We start from the raw sequence: 23,016 nt of genomic DNA on the forward strand, positions 1-23,016 counted from the left end.
TACATGCGGCTGAACCAATCGCACGGCCCCCTCTCATCATACAACAAACCCACCCCATACTCCCACTTATGGAAAGGGAGGGTGGCAGGGGGGGGGGGGTCCAAAGGCTAATTATATGGTTCAGGTTTCAGGTTGGAAAGCCCATTTCTTGTGTAGTTTGTGGAAGAGAGAGATGGGGGAGGGACGGGGGGGGGGGGGGGCAAGGCCGCGAGCCCAGGAGGCTCATGGGAACGGAGACGTTCCAAGTGCGGCCAGGGGGTCACAGGGGTGGAGGCCGTCCTGGACACAAACCTGCCTGGATGTGCTTCGCTCGGCCCTTGATTTACACAAGCACCTGGTTTTTCATCACCAGTTTCGGTATGCAGAGGGTGTGTGTGTGTGTGTGTGTGTGTGTGTGTGTGTGTGTGTGTGTGTGTGTGTGTGTGTGTGTGTGTGTGTGTGTGTGTGTGTGTGTGTGTGTGTGTGTGTGTGTGTGTGTGTGTGTGTGTGTGTGTGTGTGTGTGTGTGTGTGTGTGTGTGTGTGTGTGTGTGAGAATTGATTGTGAAATTCCTGGCAGTAACTCTTAAAATGGAGTCCTATGTTATGGTGTTGTAACACCGATGGACAGAGATGAAGTCCTGTATCTGTGGGTGATAAAGCAAATGTTATGGCTCACGGGGGAGATGGTTCACTGTCAGGTCGCCGTTCGGTCACTTTTAGGTCGCGGTGTAGCTGTTCCTTTCTAGTCAGGGTTGAGACGGCGTTACTCTGCTCTCTCTGGCCGTGGGAGACACGGCGTCAGGGTGAGGAAGATGAATGTTCTCTCTGACCCTGGGAGGGTTAGGGGTAAGGATAGGGTTAAGGGTAAGGTTAGGGTTAGGGGTAAGGTTAGGGTTAGGGATAAGGTTAGGGTTGGGGTGAGGTCATCAGGGGTGAGGAAGGTAAATATTTCCAGTGGGAGGAATGCTAACAATCCAACAAGCGCTGTTGTCACTGTCGGGCCTGAAATAAGATAAATACACACACATTCACACACACACGCACACATGCACACACACACACACACACACACACACATACACCAACTACAAGTACAACAGAGCTGAACACAAGTCCAGATTAGACTGCTCTCCCCATCTGTTATATAGCGGCTAACTAGCTAGCCTTGAGGAGGAACCAATGTGATTAGCACAGATTATGGAGATTAGGAGATGAAACATGTTGTGACTGGTTACATTTCCACCCTGTTTCTACAAAGGACAACTTGGAAACCTGATTGAACACAATGACCCTGGTTCATCATTTGCCCAGAAGACTAAATGTTCTTAACAAACACAATAACAGGATTTTATTAAATAGAAAATAGATTTAATAAAATAATTACAAAAGTCGGTGCATCAACTAGCAACTAATTAGCATTTGAATTCATGAGAACTAATTGCTGTCTTCAAGGCTCTGTTTCTTCCTACACTCTCTGCCCACTGAGAAGCTATTATGGGGAGAGGCCATTATGTTCAAACTGTTTACCGTCCTTGATCCCTCTCAAACAAACAAACAAACACAGATTGTGAGCTCATCAGATTCCAGTCGGCGTGATGCGTCTATCTGATCTACTGTGCCTAACGAGATGTTTCAGAATGAGAACATGTGGCGTCCCGTCCCCCACCGCTGTCTAATCTAAAAAGCAAACGCCTGGTTTTCTGTCTGTCTGGGGCATCTTCAGTCACACGTCGCCTGAGGAGTCTCTGGGAAGAAATGTCTCTTCCATCTTATCAGCCGGTGCCCCCTCGCTCCCTCCCTCCCTCCCTCCCTCCCTCCCTCCCTCCCTCCCTCGCTCCCTCCCTCGCTCCCTCCCTCCCTCGCTCCCTCCCTCAGAAGGAAGGAAGTCTCTTCCGAGGGCGCTTCTTGATCGGACTTCCGGGCGTAGTTTGTAATCCTCTGTCAGATAGCGTGCAGAGATCATCTTTCCTCTACAGCGGAAGTATGCTTTGTTTAGAACGTGGATTGTGTGTGTGTATGTGTGTGTGTGTGTGGTGCGTGTGTGGATCTGTGAGGGTCCAGGGTGGGGCCTCATTTTCACATGATATTATATACAGAAACATTTGACAAATTGATCCCTGTTGTGTGTTCGGGAAAGACGACACGAGTTCAAGAATCCCATTCGAGTTGACTCTTGCCTGGGTTAGATAAAAACTCGGGGGAATAACAGGCTAAGTGCTGGGACTGTCTTCTGCAGAAGCATGTTCTGGAGATGTTAAGACATTTCCACAGGGGCTTTCATTGTACTGCGGGGAGTCAGGGGGTCGTAGATGAGCTCGTCTGACCGTAGGAGCTGAGGTCAAAGGTCAGGAAAGATCTTCTCTCTTCAGCAGGAAGTGGTCACGAAGGACTCGTCTCGCCTTTCCAGTTTCTCATCACAGTCCGATATTACACGCGCGCACACATACAGTACACACACCTACACACACACACACACACACACACACACACACAGTGTGGCAGCCCAGCCAGGAGAGCCTGTTGGAAACAGACTTCAGATACCAGGCCGTTTACATGAGGCTGAAGAGGATGTTTCCAGCAGGCTCTCCAGGCTGGGCTGTCAGGCTCCTCGCCACAAACACACACTATCTCTCTCTGCAGCAGTCAGACGGCTGCTAGAGCAATCTGTGTGTGTGTGTGCACGTGTGTGTGTGTGTATGTGTGTGTATGTGTGCGTGCGCGCGTGTGTAATATCAGACTTTGTTGAGAAACTGGAACCTGCTATGGCGATAGAGAGACCCTGTTGAAAAGCAACCAGACGAAATCTACTGTGAAATTCATCAAATACACGTACTGCCTCAGGACGTCGGACTAACGGTGAACTAAGGTCGTGAACGGACGATGGCAACGGAACAGAGGAGTGGAGGAGGTGAGGCTTAGGGAGGTGGGGAAACCGCGCCATGGGCCACCCATGTGTAAGGAAAACACAGCGGCTTCCAAAGCAATCTGCACACAGATCCCAGATCTGCACACAGATCCCAGAGATATCCTGAGAGCAGGAGTGCGCTGGGACCCACACAGCCAGGGCCGTGCCAGAGGTTTCAAAACGACTTTTCCGTTACTGGAAGGAAACCGCTTGTCGAGCCTCTTAACTAGTTGATATGATTGCTCTTGTTGAATCCCACATTGTTTTCTTTGCTACAGGCCTGCTGGAGCTCGGCCCTGCAGTCTGCGTACGACGTGCTGTTGTTAAGCCCAGTCTGATGAGGAGTAATGAACTTTCTGGAGTGGTAGCTGATGGATTTTTGACGTATACAATCGACAAAACATCTGGTTTCAATCTGTCCCGAGTCCTAGTCCCCTCCTCAAGGCCGGCTCTCCGAGGCCTGGAAACCCCAGAGCAGCCTAGAGCCCGGAGCCCGGGACCGTGCGGTTTGGATGTGTTGCCGCGGCAACAGCAGCAGAGTATAGGGAATGGAATATATTCCTCCTTCTCTCTCCTCTTCCTCCTCCCCCTCCTCCTCGCTCTCCTCCTCCTCCTCCTCTCCTCTACTCTACCCCCCTCCTCCTCCTCCTCTCCTCTTCTCTTCTCCCCTCCTCCTCCTCTTCCTCCTTCTCCCTTAACCCCTCCTCCTCTCCCCCTCTCCCTCCTCCTCCCCCTCCTCCTCCATTTCTCCCTCCTCCTCCTCCTCCTCCTCCTCTCCTCCCCCCTCCTGCTCCTACACTCCCCCCTCCTCTCCTTGTCCAGTGCCAGTCAGCCTCTCTCTCTCTCTCTCCCTCCCTCTCTGACTTGTACAGACATGGTTAGCAGAGTTTGGGTGGGGAGTGTTCAGGTATGCGCGCACACACACACACACACGGTCTGTCTGTCTGCTAGCGCACCAGACTAGAGAACAATGAGTCTGAAAAAGAGGCTATCCTTCAAGAAAACCTTCTACTTCAACACAGTGAGTAAACTTTGACAGTCGTGCCCAGTTTCTCTTTCCGTCTTCTGTGGTGGCGAAGGACTCTGGCTTTGTTAAGTCAGCTGTTTTGGTCATTACCCTCCCTTTTCTCTCCACTCCTCTACCCTGTATTTGTTCTCCTCCTCTACACTGTGTTTCTCTCTCCTCTCCCACTCGAACCAGCTGTCTTAGCCGTTATGCTGTGAGGAGCTATTTTCATAGTTGCGCTGCTGTGGGAGAGACTGTCTCAATTTGTGTGAGGGTTATGAAGGCTGTTATCGGTGCCCGTGGTGCGGGTTATGAGGGCTGTTATCGGTGGCCGTGGTGAGGGGATCGATTCGGGACGCCTCTCAGGCCCGGCCCGGCCGTCTGGAGCGAGCCTGAACACGTCCGCCGTGGCTGTCTGACAGGACGTGGAGTCCTGACTGTCGGTGTTATTGACAGGACGGCAACAGGAGGTTGTGCGCTGCACTGTCCATCAAGTCCTGCACGGAGGTGTGGATTCTGCTAGGCCTCTCCCGAACCCTAACCCCAACACCTCAAACTCAGTACTAACCCTAACACTATCCCCAACACCTCAAACTCGGTACTAACAATATCCCCAACACCTCAAACTCAGTACTAAGACTAACCCCAACTTCTCAAACGGTCTTAAGACGTTCCCCTGACCATCAGAGTAGAGGTTACATTACAGTCATTTAGCAGACGCTTTTATCCAAAGCGACTTACAATAATTGCATTTAACGTAGGAAAAGCCAATGTACTACTACAGTACTTGCCAGAACTCACAAGTGCATCTCCTTTCTAAAACAAGTGACTAAGAGCCTAATCTAGCGCTGAAAGCAAAGTGAAGAATAGCAAACTAAAAATACAATGGGTGCTTAAGAGGGAGGATCGTGGTAGTACTTCTTGAAGAGGTGAGTTTCGAACCTTCGGTGAAAGACGGGCAGCAACTCTGCTGCCCTGACGTCAGCGGGCGGTTCATTCCACCACTGCGGAGCCAGGCTCTCAACCGAAGGGGCCAGTCAGATCCCCGTCTGCGTCGTGGTGAAAAGACTTGACGACCCGAGTGTCTTTTGTTTGGTGAGCTCCCAGAGGAAAGCTAGGCTCCGGGCAGCATCAAAGTGAACAGCAGGAACAGAGGACCCCTCTGCTGCCCAGAGCCACCCAGGTTGATGGGCTGGTCTCGGGAGGGGGGAGGTGTGTGTGTGTGTGTGTGTGTGGGGGGGGGCATTACTGGAGGTGTGAACAGGGGGAAGACAACAGGACGGTGGGCAGCAGCCGTCGCTGGCCAGTGTGTGTCTTCACAGTGGACGCTGTGGTGAGGAAGCAATAAGGAGATAATAAGACACAACACACAGGTGTGTGTGTGACTGTGTGTGTGTGTGTGTGTGTGTGGTCTAAGGCTAGCGTTAAATCCTCATCCTTTCCTCATTCTCTTTCTCTCTCTCACACACGAACACAGGCCTAGAAGAACTGCATATGATGAGGAAATCTGTGATAAGATTCTGTCACATTTCCTGCTGTTCTGTGTCCGGGACTGAACGCTGTGTTCACAGGGTTAGGGTCTGGGTTAGTCACCCACCTGACATGACATCTGATGTGACCTGACATGTGTCAGAGCCATACAACCAGGGGTGAAAATTAACTTTTTGGCTCACGGTGAGTCACCTGCCAAGGGGACTGTAGATGAAAAAATCTAGCGGCCAAGTATATATTTTTTTCAGATAGCCTTCTGAAATCTAGTCACCAATTGGAAATTTTACCTGCATTTGGCCAGTGGCAGATGTTAATTTTCAGCCCTGCATACAACACACACACACACACACATACACACACAGCTCCTCTCACATACATCATGGTTAAGAAGGCGAGGTATGTGGTTGGTCAATATCTGCACGCGTCATCACGGTGAGTTTTACTGTAAAAATGTTTACTCACTCGCTCAATGGAAGTGATGATCATGAGGAAAAGGTTTGACTAGAAAGAAGGATTATTTTCTCAAAAGAACCAGATATAACTGTCACTATGTTGTGACGTTTTCATGCGAAGTGCTCTAAGCTCAGATTGGAATGTCATGCTGCTGTAGTATTTCCCTAGCCTACTGCTCTACACAGCTCCCATCTTATAATTGCATGGTTTCTCAGTGGGGACGTGTTCAAAGCAAAGCCGTCTGTGTGTGTGTTGTGTGTGTGTGTTGTGTGTGCGTGTGTGTAGGGTTAGATAAATGAGATAAATGAAGGTTGTGTCTGTACTTCAAACTCAGACGTGGTTGCGGTTAGACAGTATTTACAGTAAGGGTGGCGGTTTAGGTACGTTTTTAGCAGCTTGACTTTGTTCGATGGTCGTTTGGCGTGGGCGTCCTCCTCGCCATTCTCTGGTGTTCTCTCTATTTTTTCCATCTCCTTCCTCCTCCTCCTCCTCCTCCTCCTCCTCCTCCTCCTCCTCCTCCTCCTTCGCTGTACAAAAGACTGCACAGTGGAGGAGGCTTTCTGGACCACACCAGCTACTGAGGGGAGGCTTCAGTTCAGGAGCCCTTCTGCTGCGGTCGTGAAGAGGTCCGTGGAGGCTGTGGTACGGGGCGGGACCTACATCTGCTCGCCTCCGTGAGGGGGGGGGTGGGACCCTGGTACTGCAACGTTCACATGTGGACACATCCCAGATGGAAGGGGGGGGGGGAGCACTCTGACCATGCCCTCCGAGGGACTGAGGATGGGCAGGTCCAGAACATGTCCGGGCCTCTTCCACAGCCGATTGATCAAGGAGGAAGGGAGGTTACCAGATACACGCCCCCACACCCCCCCCCCCTCCCAGAAATGGCTCTGTTTTTTTTTTTTACCCTGCCGAAAATAGACCCCCGCAGACTGGGTCCGGTAATTATTCAAGCATCACTAATTATGCATCGCAGTAGATAGTCCCAAAAAATAGATTGAGTCTTTGGTGCTTAAATTGGGAATATGTGCTGCTTCGCTACTCCATCAGTTGAATTATACATTCCCTAATTTAGCTTTCAAAATCTTCTGTAGGAACAAATTCAGATAATGGATAGCTCCCTAATGCTTATCCTGGAAAGAGACGCCTTGTCTACATTTGCCTGGAACAATCAGTCTGTGAGGTAGGGTTCTGGAAATAGGCTCTCTTTTCAAAAGAACCCTCCAACGCACCGATTTAAATGGTTTTCTTGGATGAAGCTCTAAGACACTCCTCTCACATCCTCCTCTGCAGATAAAAATATTTCCCTGAATCACCTCCTGTTGCAGCTTTAAATCGTACTTTTATAAACCCACCAATCTGAAGGTAACAGGTTTGTCCTCCAGCTATTTTTTCTCGTGTTGTATTTGAAGCCGACTGAGTTCATATTTGTTGGTGCTCCATCGCCATGTAATCAGAAAATGATTGTGTTTACTGAACATTCACACTATTACTGTTTGTGTCTCTGTGAAATTGCCTGAAGCTTTTTTGAGGGTCCTCGTCCGTCCGTTCTTTCTCTGACCTCGTCAGCCCGTACGAGCCTCTCAGATGGGATTACTCAACCCGGATTAGCATGTGAACAGAGGGGCGTTAGGCCAGTGATGGCTCCTGGGGGGGGGGGGGGGGGTTTGGGGGGGGGGTCACTTCATTAGCTCCCCACTGCCCTTGAAAACCAGTGAGGGGGATCTGGGGATGTACAAGTGTTTGAGAGTGTGAGGTGTGTGTCTGTGTGTGTGTCTGTATGTGTTTGAACATGAACATCCCATACTTTTCTACACAACTCTCTTGGTGTGACCAAGGCCTTTGAGGTCAGTGTGTGTGGGGGGAGGGGTGTGCTGAGGTGTGAACAGCTGTGTGTGTGCGTGTGTGTGTTTGCGCAGAGGCCTCGGATCCACCCACCTCCACATTAATGGCCCTGTGTGGTCCGGCCCCTTTTTCAGTAACACACACACACACACACACACACACCCTCCCAGTCCAGGTGGTGGGATGTCTGGAGAGACCCTCTCAGAGCGTCCGGCAGTTCCAGCTCCTTGTGGCCGAGCCGGAGGTCATGAGGGCAGCGTCTCACTCATGTCTCTCTTTGTTCTCTTTCAGTCGGCTGCATCCTCCGACGGTGGTGAGTACAATCCCTTTACAACGCTTCTACAATCCACCACTTTCCCTCTCAGACCTCTCTACTACTCTACTCTAAAAAACACCGTCACCTCTGACGATCAATCCCACAATCCTTCACTTTCCTCTCAGAAACTCTCTGCTTCCTCTAAACCACCTCATCTCTGATAGAAAACAGCACAGATGTGTTTTTTGCTGCACCTGGATTTTAGCTAGGTAATTTGCTTAATGTGCTTCAAGCTGAGCGTGACAGAAGGGTTAGGGTTAGGGTTGAAAGCAAGGTGGGTCACGTCCTGTTTCATGCTTTTTACAGATTACAATAATGGATACTTTTGTGCCTATTTGTATTCTGTGAAGCTCAGTCAGTTTCCTCTGCGTTTGTGTTTCTGGTCGAGCTCTGATTATGAGTGTTTGTTGAGCTCTGAACAACAGCCAACTCTGTGGTCGGTTTGGATAAATAGAGCATACCCAATAAGATGTGAGTTCATGTCTTAACAAAGGCTGCTTGCATGGCAGATTGTAAACCAGGGTTAGGGCTGGCATGTTTGCTGTCTGTACTCCCTTCCACTGGAGTTAAAATCATTTTTGCTAACATGCATTTTAAAAAGGTTGATTGAACTAGGAGAAAATGGTGACTTTTTATTATTATTATTATTATTAATATTATTTTAGAGGTATTTCAAGGGAGTAGCTGATTTAACCGGTTTTATGTTCTTACAATCTCTGACACACAGTGATTCACCTGGGCGAGTGTGCTGGCGTAACCGGCCGCTATAGTTAGACTATGCGGAGGCACTGCTCTTATCTGTCAGGACCAGTCAGTCACGGATAGCTGTCAGAGGTGTCATGTAATATCCGCTAACATGGCAGGAGTAGAGAACTACACCTGTTTGTAATTCCTCCTCAGCTTTGACGCACATATCAATGACCCACTAATCGCCCGTGGCCAAAGACGACGCCAAAGTTGGCGTTCTTGTTTTGTAAATCATCAAGAAGGAACTTTCATGGGGAGAACTAATTAGCATTAGCAATGTACGCCGACTGTTGAAGAGCTTTTGGTGCCAGAGCCGGCTGCCTCCCTGTTGTAGTGTTTGATTTAACTGCTTGGCGTTGGTGGGCTCGCGGTTTTGAAATGGCCATCTGCTGCCTGTTGGCAGGTACTTAGAGGATGTAAGCAGCTAGCACTAGTTTAGTGCCTGCTCCCTTTTGTTTACCGAGACCCCCTCACCTCTCTCTTCTCCTCCCCCTGCTCTCATCATTCAGCGTCCTCCTCTCTCTGCCTGTCCTCTGACAGATGGGGATTTGTGTTCATTCAGTTGCACAGCTGATCAGAAATGGTTACCTGTAGGTACATCAGTTTATTCTCGACCTCGGGTCTTCTCTCTTTCACCCACACCCTCACACCAACCCCTGGAACCCCCGACCTATGACCTCTCACCCCAGCAGGACTGGAGGAGTTGGCTCTGTGTACAGTGTAATGGCGTGATGCAGCAGCTAGATCGGCCTCCTGCTGCGTGACTTCCTGTCCAGCACTGTGGACCTCCTCCAACCCTCTCTCCCTTCTTTAAACCTCCTCACACTCTTCTCTTTAGACCATCTCCCTTTTCTCCACTCTTTCCTTCGTGAAGACCATATCCCCTCTCTCCATCTCCCCTCTCTTTTCTCTCTCTCCTACACAAGGACTGAGTCTCTCCGCTCTTCTCTCTCTTCCTTCGTCTCCTCTATTTCCTCCGTATCAACTCCACCCCTCTCTTCTCTCTCTCTCCTTCTCTCTCTCCTCCTCTCTCATTACTCTGTCTAGACTACGGTGGTGGTGGTGAATCTGACCTGCACTCTCTCTGTCTAGACTACGGTGGTGGTGGTGTTTCTGACCTGTTCTCTCTCTCTGTGTCTAGACTACGGTGGTGGTGGTGTTTCTGACCTGTTCTCTCTCTCTGTGTCTAGACTACGGTGGTGGTGGGGGGGTGCAGCTCCAGGGATGCTGCAGCCAGAGCAGTCTGAACAGTAACGGCAGTCTCCCGGGAGCGTCCAGTCAGCGACGTCTCTCCGAGCGCCGCGTGGCCAGCTGGGCGGCCTGCTTCGAGCGCCTGCTCCAGGACCCTGTGGGCGTCAGGTACTTCTCGGTAAGCACTGCAATGTACCCTGGAAAATCCCGAGTTTTGATTCGTGCGCCGCCGGCGCCATGAGGCGGATCCTATGAATCCCTCCTCAGGTTATTTACCACTCTGGTTCTGCATTCCCTTTGAAGAATGTCCCAGGAGCCTCGGCTGTTTTCTATTTTGTTTGATGGAAACGACAGGGAATTACCAATATAGCAACGCAGCGTCTGTGCTAATGTAATAACGCAGCCGTCTGTGTGTGTGAGACCTGGGTCGTTCCTTGTAGAAGAATGATCCATGGAATAATACTGTGATGATGTATGGAAGGTACTGAATGAGATATTAGGATATGTACTTCCTAAGTACTGTACTGTATTTAGGAAACTTTACACAGGAAAATGAAAGGGGAGAGGATAAATACCTGGTTAAAGTATTACTGGTTGCTAGTAAGAAAGTGGTGAGAAGGTCATGGTATAAACCTGATCCTCAAACCCAGAGACACTGACTGGGCATTGTTGAAGAGATCTATGTGATGGAGAAATCCAGTCATATTTTAAGAGTACAAGAGATATTTAATGTAAAATAGGAAAAGTGGACTGAATACAGAACCCATCAAAACAACATCACCAATACTATTGGATAAATAGACCTGGAAATTAAGATGACTATGTTGAAATAAGTAGTATAAGTTGTATAGTATAGCCCCTGACACTGTTCATGTAAAAGGTCAAATGCAATACACATTTAAGTCAAGAAAACAAGGAGAATGCTCCATGAAGGTCTGATGGAGCTGTGTGTGTTTCTGTCTCCACAGGAATTCCTGAAGAAGGAATTCAGTGAGGAGAATATCTTGTTCTGGCAGGCCTGTGAATACTTCAGTCATGTCCCAGCGACGGACAAGAAGCAGGTATGTCCCCATTTACTCAACACAAGAGAAAACCATCCACCGGATATCTATCTCGTCCCTGAGAACCACTTAACAGTGCTGTGAAAGCAGGTTAAAATGTCTTCAAGGACAAGACTTTTGTGTCTTGTCCTTGAATGAACTCACTGCTTCAACGTTCAGTTTTTATGCTCCACATATCTGGAACAAACTTCCAGAAAACCGCAGGTCTGCTGCAACTCTCAGTTCTTTTAAATCAAGACTGAAGACTTTGCTTTTCGACGCTGCTTTTTATTAAATCAAATTTATTAATTTGTACAATTCACTGTAACTTTTATTACTGTATTTTATTTTTGCCTTTCGTTTCATATGACCTTTTATGTGTTTCTTGTTGCTGAAATGTGCTATACAAATAAACGTGCCTTGCCTTGCCTTGCACTTCTGTCCATAACAATAGGATTAGTGAGTGGTTCTGTTTGTCCTGACTCATTTCCTCTCCTCCCCTCTCTCCTCTCTTCTCTCCTCTCCTCTCCTCTCCTCTCCTCTCCTCTCCTCTCCTCTCCTCTCCTCTCCTCTCCTCTCCTCTCCTCTCCTCTCCTCTCCTCTCCTCTCCTCTCCTCTCCTCTCCTCTCTCCTCCTGTCTGCTCCTCTCCTCTCTCCTGTCATCCTGCAGCTGTCCCAGAGGGCAGGGGAGATCTATGACAGCTTCCTGTCCAGTAAGGCCACCACGCCGGTCAACATCGACAGCCAGGCCCAGCTGGCAGACGACGTGCTGACCTCGCCCTGGCCACACATGTTCAAAGCTCAGCAGCTGCAGGTGAGAGGAAAGCACAACACACACATGGTCTTGCCCTGGAAAACACATCGCACACATGGTCTGGCCCTGGAAAACACAACACACACATGGTCTGGCCCTGGAAAACACAACACACACATGGTCTGGCCCTGGAAAACACAACACACACATGGTCTGGCCCTGGAAAACACAACGCACACGGGAGGGAACACCTTCTCTGTCGTCACAGTTTCAGAGTGGCTATTCTCCACGCTGGACACATTTTTCCGTGTTCCTTTTTGATGTGATCTTGTCATTTTTCAACCAGCTGACCACAAGTGCGCGCTCACACACACACACAAACGCGCACACGCACACTCACACGCAGATAGCCTGCATACCCTCATTTCAGGCATAAACATAACAGAATCTCAACTGTTATGACATCTGTCATAACACCATGTCATAATTGTTTGTGGACACAAATTAACAGCAGATCTGTCTCTTCTCTCCTTTCCCCTCTTTCTCTCCCTCTCCCGTCTCTCTCTCCTCTCGTTCTCCCGTGTCTCTCTCTCTCCTCTCTCCTGTCTCTCTCCCCCTCTCCTCTCTCTCTCCTCTCTCTCCTCTCTTCTCTCTCTCTCCCCCTCTCCTCTCTCTCTCCTCTCTCTCTCTCCTCTCGGTCTCTGTAGATCTTTAACCTGATGAAGTTTGACAGCTACTCCAGGTTCCTCAAGTCGTCTCTGTACCAGGAGTGCATGCTGGCTGAGGTGGAGGGGCGGAGCCTTCCTGACCCCTACCACGTCCCCTGCAGCCCCGCCCCCTCCAAGCACAGCGCCAGCTCCGACCGCTCCGGCCTCTCCACGCCCAAAAAGGTACCCTCGTCTACAGTTTAAAGCAGCTACAAGGAGTTTTTTTTTAGTTAGTGTTCATTTTAGTGGCACCTGTAGACACGAGGTAGTGTTTTCCCGGAAAGACAACTGCATTTCCCATGAGCACCACCGCTTCCTGTCTAAATATCTCTTGCCTACTATAACCAGCGATGGTCCTTTCTTTTCAACCCGACCAGCCGACCAGATATCTATAGAATAATTACATAGAAACAGCCAATTTTCTCCTTGATGGCCACATTTGCTAATGTAGGTAATGTAGAGGGATCGGTGTTAAAACGAGACTGTTTTATAACCAGTCAAAGTCCTCGTAGTTGTTTTGAGACTCAGGATCTCAAACTCTCCTGGGAGATGAGTCTGAAGATGATGGTGATGATGATGATGATGTTGATGATGATGGTGGTGATGATGTGGATGATGGTGATGACAATGATGAGGATGGTGGTGGTGATGATGATAGTGGTGATGATGGCTATGATGATGAAGGTCCATGGTTGTGTGTGTGACAGGAGAACAGGAAGCAGCGCTCAGGCAGGTCTCTGACCGAGGAGTCCCGGGACGAGAGCGCCGATAAGAAGCGAGGGATCTTCTTCTCCTGGTCCAGGAACCGCAGCTTCGGGAAGGGACCCAAGAAGAAGGACATCGGAGAGATTAACCTGGGTGAGTACAGACCTTCTGTGATCAGATACTCTGCCACTATGGCGTTGGAGCTAAACGTGTACTGTCTGTGAGGATATGTGTAGTTGGAACTATTGCATTGGATCTTATGAAGTATTTTATTGTTGTTTTTTTAAAAGAGAGACAATATGGCGAGTAGGGTTGTTGATCTGAGTGTGCTCTCCTTCCAGACTACTGGGGCAGCAACGGGCGTAGGGAGTCTCAGGGCTCGCTGTCGTCGGGCGCCAGTCTGGAGCTCAACACCTCCTGCTCCGCCGGCAAGGTCCAGGTAGGATCCTCTTCCGGTCGCCACGGCAACCCAGAACCAAGATAGCTCTGCGGCTTAATGTGTCTGACATGTTATTATGTCACTAGTTTGTTTGTCGGGTCACTTTGACTTCTTCCGTGTTTGGGAGAAACACCCTGAAAAAACTTGTTTCAGCTACACGGCCTTCTGAATGATAGATAAATGGATAGATGGATGGATGGATGGATGGATGGATGGATGGATGGATGGATGGATGGATGGTTATGAATAATGACAGAAGGATTGAAGAAGATCTTATTAATAGACTATGTTACAGTCATACCAGGCTTAATAGACTTTGTTACAGTCATACCAGGCTTATTAATAGACTATGTTACAGTCATACCAGGCTTATTAATAGACTGTTACAGTCATACCAGGCTTATTAATAGACTGTTACAGTCATACCAGGCTTATTAATAGACTGTTACAGTCATACCAGGCTTATTAATAGACTGTTACAGTCTTACCAGGCTTATTAATAGACTATGTTACAGTCATACCAGGCAGCTGGCTCTGCATCAAGCAGACACACAAGCCAGCAGTCACAGGAAGCAGTGTGCCGCCCCTCCCAACACGCTCTCTCTCTCCTGGTCTCTCCTCCTCGCAGGGAGACAACCGTCACTCGCTGGCGGCGTGGGAGCGCGTGCGGGAGTGCTCCTCCAGGCACTGCAGCGTCACACTGTCCGACGGCTCCTGCTCCTCCGTCACCCTGCGCCCCGGGGCCACCGTCCGCGAGGTCCTCCGGGACCTCTGCCAAAGCCTGCATGTCAACATGGCCGCCGTCGACCTCTTCCTGGTGGGCGGGGACAAGGTGAGGGACACTCTGAGAAATCACACGCCGTCACCGCCACGGAACCGTGCAACCTTGGAAAAAACACCTATGACTTTAAAATTTGTATTTGTAGCAGTGTGGATGTATAGCTGTACTGTGTACTGGTCTGTTCCATGGCTTGCTGGTGTACTGGTCTGTTCCATGGCTGTGCTGGTGTACAGGGAGGTGTTCATGGGTTTTCGTTGTTGTGTCCTCTGTAGCCCCTGGTGTTGGACCAGGACTGTCTGACCCTCAGCTCCCGGGACCTGCGCTTGGAGAGACGGACCTTATTCAGGTAACGACCCCCAGTTCAGCGCTGCTCTCTAGATATCCTCTCTTATTGTCCGTTTGACACACGACGTGCTGCATGAAACAGCTAATATCAGCATCAGTTCTGCCCAAGTTTCGGATGTGTTAGTGTTAAAAGATGCTATTTTTCTTTCTCTGAAATTGAAGTGTCATGTCCCGTGTTTTCTCTGCTCCCGTCTTCAGGCTGGACCTCGTACCGATTAATCGGTCGGTGGGCTTGAAGGCCAAACCCACCAAGCCGGTCACCGAGGTCCTCCGCCCCGTCGTGGCGAAGTACGGCCTCCACCTCAACGACCTGGTCGCCAAAATAGTACGTTTGTGCCCCCGGTGCCGTCGTGTGTTTTTGAGAGCGCGTGTGTGGGGGCAGGGTGGAGTCTGGGAGTTAAAAGGGAACCAGCGAACCACACCCTCTTCCACTCAGACGCAGTCGGCCTCTGAAGACAGACGGGGGGCTATAATTAAGAATGACGACACCCCGGGACCACGGAGGGAGGCGGAACCTCCTCCCCAGCCTTCGCCAGCCGGGCTATTCCGGTCCTGTGCGAGTTCAGTATTACACAGTGGGCCTGAGTTTATAACGGAGCGACAGAACTCCGGCCCGGTGCCAACGCGCTGGTTCACCCAATCTCAAACCTGCGTCACTACTGATACTCTGTTGAAGCATCTCACCAGGGTTGACCTTGTGTACAGGGTTAGGGTCAGGGTTCACCAGGGTTTACCTTGTGTACAGGGTTAGGGTCAGGGTTGTATACTAATAAACAAATCACCAAACGAGGGAGCAACGTACTAAAAAAAATGTTTGTGGTGTTTTTCTCTCAGAGTGGAGAAAGCGAACCTCTGGACCTGGGAGCTCCCATATCCAGCCTGGACGGACTGCGCGTGGTGCTGGACAGCGCAGAGCCAGGTAGGAAACCGAACCCTGACCCCTGACCCAGAGCAGAGACAGCCCCAAGGAAACGTAGGACAACACAGACTACCACACTGAGATACTGTAACAGACACTACCAGACTGAGACAACACACATCAACACACACTACCAGACTGAGACAACACACACTACCAGACTGAGACAACACACACTACCAGACTGAGACAACACACACTACCAGACTGAGACACTACCAAGACACACCAACACACACTACTGAGACAACACACACCAACACCCTACCACACTGAGACAACACACACCAACACACACTACCACACACCAACACCTTCCGGTGGCATTCACGTCACCACACACCCGCCTCCAGGAACTCATCCCAGCCTGGAAACCATGGCCTGTTGGTTGTCCTTACCTCCATCAATAAACAAAGATATGAAAACTGACACAAGTCTCTCTCTCTCTGTCTCCCTCTCTTCTCTCTCCTAGACCACTCAAAGGCCGGCTCCTCCAAAGGTCACCCACCCCCCCTGACCAGCAGGAGTCCGTCTGCCACGGTAAGGATCTGGACACTTCCTCTATCTCTCCTAAACGGCGCTTTCTCTGTCTGTCTGGCTACTTAGCTTCTTTAACTACATTACACTCCAGCCCGCACTATTAACATTTAACCAATGCTTCTGCTTCTGCGGGTTGGGTTTTCGACTTTGCCGTAACTCTGGCTGTGGCTGACTGACCCCTGACCTCATCTGCAGTTATGGTCATTGAACTCGTTAGCTAATCGTTTACACAGAAAGGTCAAGAGGACGGCAGGTCTACATATAGATTGAGTGTGAAAAAAACATTTCGTGTTCATGTCGTCAGAGTGTACGATTCGCAGTTCCCCTGAAAGACGAGACTTAGTCAATGGCGAAAACTCTCGACAGTGATCCTGTGTGTGTAGTAGACACACACCCTCGCCAGTACAAACACACACACACACACACACACGCTGGCCCACGATAACAGAGTGCGTTGTTATTGTTGCGTCTGCAGGGAGATGACAGGTCGTCAGGCAAGGATGGACCGGGCGCATCACTCCCAGTGGAGAAGAGAAAACAGAAAAAGATTAATATAGATGAAGCGGAAGGTAAATCTCTCTCTTCTCTTTCTCCTCGGTGGTGTTTGAGCTCCTTCGCGCCCCAGGACTAACCTCCAGTCTCTTGCAGCTTCTAAAACAGGGTGATTTCCCCCCGGGAACAAAGGAGCTCTGCATGTCTGTCTGTCTGACTAATCCTCGTCAGCCTCGCGGGTGTTTATTTGCTTATTGGTTGTTAATTTGGGGGAGGTCCTGGTGAATAACGCCCCCTCGCTTCCCCCCCCCCCCTCCAGAATTCTTCGAGCTGCTGAGTCGTGCTCAGAGCAGCCGCGCCAATGACCAGAGAGGCCTCCTAAACAAAGAGGACCTGGTGTTACCCGACTTCCTCCGTTTGGCTCCCCCCCTCAACGCCGCCGGCCTGGCCTGCTCCTCCCCCGCCTCCTCGCAGGGCGCCTGGGGGCGGGAGAACGGGGCGGGCGGAGCCCCGTCCTCCTCCCGTGGCGCACCGCCCCTCCTCGGCGCCTCGCCGCGCTCCAAGAGCCTGGACTCCTCCCTCGTCTCCTCCGGGAGCAACGGACACTCCTCTTCCTCTGGGGCCCGGCGGGCACTGCTGCCCCCTCCCCGCCACCACCCACACCACGGCCACGCCCCCTTCGGCGCTGGCCTCTCCCCCATCCCCCGGCCCTCGGAGACCAGGGCGGGGCCGCCGCTGCTGCGGACGCTGGAGGAGGAGGCGCACGGCGACCTGACGCTGGTGGGGGAGGGGGACATCAGCAGCCCCAACAGCACCCTGCTGCCCCCCTCGCCCGCGCCTGCCCACGACGGCAGCCTGCCCCAGGCCGACTTCACCCCTCCCACGCCCTGCTCAGACACCTCAGGTACTTCTAACGTGTGAGGCGCTGGTGTGTGTGTGTGTGTGTACGTGTGAGTGAGTGAGCGTATGTGTGTGTGTTTGACCCGACCTGTCCTGACCCCATCAATACAGACTCTAATGCACTTTACAAATGAAAATAAGAATTATCAGATCGGCAATCTGAGATTTATTTTGTTTTTTTTACTCCTACTTCATTGGTGAACATAACATAGCATAGCATGTACCTGATCGGTTTCAATTGTTTTGAGATCAGTTGTTTATAATGATGTGTATATATTGTGAGTTACATTTACTTTGATGTCATAGTCACACCACTAGATGGCAACATTATTGTGGCTCAAGGTGGCGAGTTCACCTTGGAGGGTTGAGCTATGTAGGTCCATCAGTAGGTGTGGTTCTGGACCGGGCAGGCAGAGCTGTCAGTAGACCCACACCGTGCTGCATGCACCAGCACGCCAACCAACAACCAACGCAGGACAAACAACCACATCCGTGCCAAAATGGGAATATTATAACCCAGAATTTGTATTTGTACCATGTTACAAAGTTGATACCGGTGGTCATGGGAGGCTGGTGGCTGTCATTGCTATGAGAGCGGTATTCTGGCATTGTGAGTGGTGTTGCATACCTACAGTCACTGAGATCTATGCAGTTGTTAATTGTAAAAAAAAAAAAAAATGTCATGATTGCCCTACCTGCCTGTACTTTAATTTCTTTCAAACCAAATGCTGTAATTCCTCTCAATCCCTCTTATAAGTAGCAACAGTTCAACAACGTCCGTTGTGACGGTTACATCCCTGGTTTTACTCTTCCGTTTGGTGTGTTTGTGCCAGTAACGCTCTTTTCAAACCGCGGTGGTAATAATGTCATAGCTGGCTCCCCAGTAATGAGCTCGTTTGAAGCAGTGACATTGTTGAACTGCGTGTCAACCTCTCTCTGATCACCTCCTCCCTCCTCTGTAGAGGCCTGTTTGAACATAATCATGCTGATTAATTCTGTATCTTGTGTTTGATTAGATCTAATAAATGTATTAGAACCGAAATCATCCCGTCTGTCTTTTTAAACGTGTTTGTGATCATAAATTCCCTCCCCGATCTGTCTGTCCCTCGCCTCCCTCCTTCATGTCGTCTGGTCTTCTGCCGCACCCCTGCCTCATGCCTCAACATTCCCTCAGACAAGCATCTCTCTTCCACACCATGTTCATGTTCTAGCTGCTGCTTTGTGTTTGTGTGTGTCTCAGTTTCACTGTGTTTGTGCATGGCTCTGTTGTTGCGTCTGGATCAGATCATAATTCTGGTTGCTTTGTCTACTTGTGCAGCCGGCTTTAATTGTTGTGTCTGTGTTGTTGTTGTTGTTGTTGTTGTGGTGGTGGTGGTGTCTGCCCGTGTTCCGGTGCTAGATCTTTGTGAAGCACAGATGTGTTTTGTTTTCCACCTTCCCTCTCCACTGGGCCTGGTTTGAGTCCTCTGCCCTGTACAGCTCAAGGTGAACAGCTGAGCACAGAGACTGGAAAGAGGCACAGCTTTGTGTAGAGTTGCTATTTTTTCGAAAGTCTTAGACAGAATGAACACTAATGGCTGTTCATCTAAATCCAAACAACCACCACTACAAATTGAAATGTCAAGTGTCTGGGCAACTCTAGGCTGAGGTGCCGTGTTGCAAATTCATTGCTGTCACAAGATTACTAGTTACAGATGACCAGTTACAGTCACATGATTCCGCTGCAGTCTTGCCTCACTGGCGTTCAGAACCTCAATCAGCACTCTGATTTTCAGCGAAGCAAAAGCCTTATTCAACTGTCCTAGTCAGCCTACCCCCCCCCCCCATATCTCTGGTGTCCAGGTTGAGCCTTATTCAACTGTCCTAGTCAGCCTACCCCCCCCCCCCCATATCTCTGGTGTCCAGGTTGAGCCTTATTCAACTGTCCCAGTTTAAAGCTGTGCACACCTCGGAGGGAAATAAGCTCCAAAATATACATATAGAATGATAAGATACATAGGATAATATGTTTATGGAATCATTTTACAACTCATTCCGCTGACGCAGACAGGGCGGCCCACTTCAGGTGTCCAGATTGAGCAGGGAGACGACCCCCCCCCCCCCCCCGACACACTAACACCTCTATCTCGGTTGTCCAGGCTGAGCAGGGAGCCTGGCGTGTCAATAGCTGTGTGTGGGGTGATTATCCAGTGTGCATATTAGCTGATGATACGGAGGAGGATAGCCTCGCGATGTCCGCCACTCATCTGCTCTGGTTGCTAGGCACGTCGGCCTGATCCCTTCACACCGGGAACCATGGTAACGGGTTCACCTGACGCAGGTTTGCTGAGGCACTGATAGAGGATGTTTGCTTTTTTCGTTTTTTTTGCTTTGCATGCTCCAAAATAGACTGGATGGTTGTTGTGTTCCAACACGCGTCCCTGAGTGCTGAGCGCCCAGCGCTCTGAGCAAGCCTATCTGCCGGGGTGGTATTTATCTGGGTGTGCACGCATGTGGAGACCCAGCGTGACACAGCTGCTGGAGGTCATAACGGGAGTGTAATTATTGGTGACCTTTTACAGGACACAAATACACGCAGCATCACATCAATTATTACAGGGGCCATAGCTCAAGGACAATGACATGGTCTGAATAAACTGATAAATGATGGTTCAGGAATGTAGCTGACCCCGCTCTCTCCAAAGCAGCACTCTACTCACATCAGTTCATTTTAGTGTTTTGGGATTTGTTCGTTCCACAGGTTTGTGCTGTGTCTGTCACCACTGGCTCCCCCTGCTGGTGAGAGAACTATCTACATGTGCACTTGGACAAAGAAAACAGACAAAAAATACTGGAATAAACAGAAGCAAAGACGTGTGCTGGAGGGGTCTGACAGTCAATGGGTCAGGCTTGACAAGACGAGGAATGGCCAACCAAATGTTGCCATACATCAAAGTCAGTCAGGTTTATGTCACATACTACATCACACATAGACCTACTACATCACACATAGACCTACTACATCACACATGGACCTTCTACCTCACACATAGAACTACTACATCACACAGGCCTACTACATCACACATAGACCTACTACATCACACATAGACCTACTACATCACACATAGACCTACTACCCTACTACCTCACACATAGACCTACTACCTCACACAGACCTACTACATCACACATAGATCTACTACATCACACATAGACCTACTACATCACACATAGACCTACTACATCACACAGGCCTACTACATCACACATAGATCTACTACATCACACATAGATCTACTACATCACACATAGACCTACTACATCACACATAGACCCACTACATCACACATAGATCTACTACATCACACATAGACCTACTACATCACACATAGACCTACTACATCACACATAGATCTACTACATCACACATAGACCTACTACCTCACACATAGACCTACTACATCACACATAGATCTACTACATCACACATAGATCTACTACATCACACATAGACCTACTACATCACACATAGATCTAATACATCACACATAGACCTACTACCTCACACAGGCCTACTACATCACCCATAGATCTACTACATCACACATAGACCTACTACATCACACATAGACCTACTACATCACACAGGCCTACTACATCACACATAGATCTACTACATCACACATAGACCTACTACATCACACATAGACCTACTACATCACACATAGATCTACTACATCACACATAGACCTACTACCTCACACATAGACCTACTACATCACACATAGACCTACTACATCACACAGGCCTACTACATCACACATAGACCTACTACCTCACACATAGACCTACTACATCACACATAGACCTACTACATCACACATAGACCTACTACATCACACATAGACCCACTACATCACACAAGTAGGCTACACCGAGCAGTGAAATGATTTCCGTTAGCCCCTTGATTGTGCACACACTAAGCAATGTAGAAAGGTAAACAGATAAAAGAAGCAATGCAATATATAGCTAAATAAAATATATAAATCATATACACATAGGCCTATACATGAAAGGAATGGGATGATACCTATGGGACATATTACTAGTATTAAAGGGGCAGTTCTGAATTTTGGACATACAGCCTAATTTACAACTTATTCATAATGTTGATTGATAGAGAACATTTTCATGCCGTCTCTCGTTCCGGCGTTAGCAGCATGCTAATGCTTAACCCCTTTCGGGACTGTTGGGTACGGCCTTTGGACGAGTTACCGGAGAGCTGTTGTAGTTTGTCCAATGGTAGCTCGTCCAATGGCCGTACCTAACAGTACCGAAAGGGGCTAGCTAATGCTAGCGCAATGCAGTAGAAACGGCTATCATTCAAAGAAAACTCACTTAAACACTACACAGTGCACCTAATCAAATCAAATATGAGGACAGTCTGTTGGGGGCTCATTTGAGTTTTTATACCATATTTTTTCCCAACTAAAGTCCCAACGATCGTTGAACCCATTAATTTGTTCGGACTTCGAAAATTATAGTATAAAAACTCAAATGAGCCCCCATAATTGTTTTTACTCAGAAAACTTCCATTGTGTAATTATACTCGAACATTAGAAGTCTGAGAGCTAATTTTCCTCCATTCCATGTTTTTGAATACTTTTGCACTGTGCTTGATGCTCATCCGTCTGCTCGTGTCAATACTGACATTGGCCACTAGAGGGCAGTAGTACATAGATAAAACATTATATTCATGAGCTGATCTATCTCGCAGGCATAAATATGCTTTGATGATATTTTAAGTCTCCAGTGAATATATATATATATATATTCACTGGAGACTTTGTTTGTTCTGCACTTACAATTTGGTGAGAACAGGGGGTGTGAACATAAATCAAAGTGCATCTAATTCCAATACTTTAATATACTGTAGCCTATAATTTGCTCCCAATTCTTGGCCATTCTTTGATGTAGAATAAACACAATTACTGTCTTAAAGCACACAGTCCTTAGTTTCAAGCTGACAAATGGTTATGAGATTTGATCCCATCATAGGCAATGCCGTGATTAAGATTCAGAACTTTATTTGCCACAGTCCCACAGTAATCAAATCAAACTTTATTTGTACAGAGCATTTCATACACAGAGGCAACACAATGTGCTTTACAGAGAGCAATGGGAGGGTGGGCATAGGTCTCACCCCTACATATTCCAGAGGGAAGCAAAAAAAAACAGTTTAATCTGGGGGCCAGAAAAGTGAGCTGTAAAAATTCTTCCCTGACCTCTCTCAACGAGACGATCGAGCAAGCTCCTGGAAAATGTTTGTCTATTGGCTTAGAACATATGCAGAGCAGTAAACATGGGCTAAACAAGTTGCCTACATGGTAGGCCATAATGTATAAGCTATCCCTGTAGTCTCTAATATGATATTTAAGTGAATCATATAACAAAGCACAGTAAGCACTTAGCAAAACA

The 23,016-nt window shown here is 48.9% G+C and overlaps 1 protein-coding gene across 1 annotated transcript in view; it reads left to right on the forward strand.

Moving 5' to 3' along the window:
• LOC311319996 (regulator of G-protein signaling 12-like) overlaps nucleotides 1-23,016 on the forward strand; it is a gene marked incomplete at both ends in the record, with an annotated part of 41,029 nt that overhangs the window by 13,882 nt on the left and 4,131 nt on the right. Inside the window, 14 exons of the mRNA XM_084451630.1 lie at nucleotides 7,972-7,993; nucleotides 9,934-10,112; nucleotides 10,903-10,995; nucleotides 11,645-11,788; nucleotides 12,436-12,618; nucleotides 13,143-13,293; nucleotides 13,482-13,579; nucleotides 14,208-14,411; nucleotides 14,633-14,706; nucleotides 14,904-15,030; nucleotides 15,540-15,624; nucleotides 16,097-16,164; nucleotides 16,640-16,733; nucleotides 16,976-17,560. Of these exons, the coding sequence (XP_084307756.1) occupies nucleotides 7,972-7,993; nucleotides 9,934-10,112; nucleotides 10,903-10,995; nucleotides 11,645-11,788; nucleotides 12,436-12,618; nucleotides 13,143-13,293; nucleotides 13,482-13,579; nucleotides 14,208-14,411; nucleotides 14,633-14,706; nucleotides 14,904-15,030; nucleotides 15,540-15,624; nucleotides 16,097-16,164; nucleotides 16,640-16,733; nucleotides 16,976-17,560 (2,107 nt within the window). The remainder of the gene's footprint in view (nucleotides 1-7,971; nucleotides 7,994-9,933; nucleotides 10,113-10,902; nucleotides 10,996-11,644; nucleotides 11,789-12,435; nucleotides 12,619-13,142; nucleotides 13,294-13,481; nucleotides 13,580-14,207; nucleotides 14,412-14,632; nucleotides 14,707-14,903; nucleotides 15,031-15,539; nucleotides 15,625-16,096; nucleotides 16,165-16,639; nucleotides 16,734-16,975; nucleotides 17,561-23,016) is intronic.

This window comes from Borostomias antarcticus (assembly GCF_949987555.1).
Source record: "Borostomias antarcticus genome assembly, chromosome: 17".
Lineage (NCBI taxonomy): Eukaryota > Metazoa > Chordata > Actinopteri > Stomiiformes > Stomiidae > Borostomias > Borostomias antarcticus.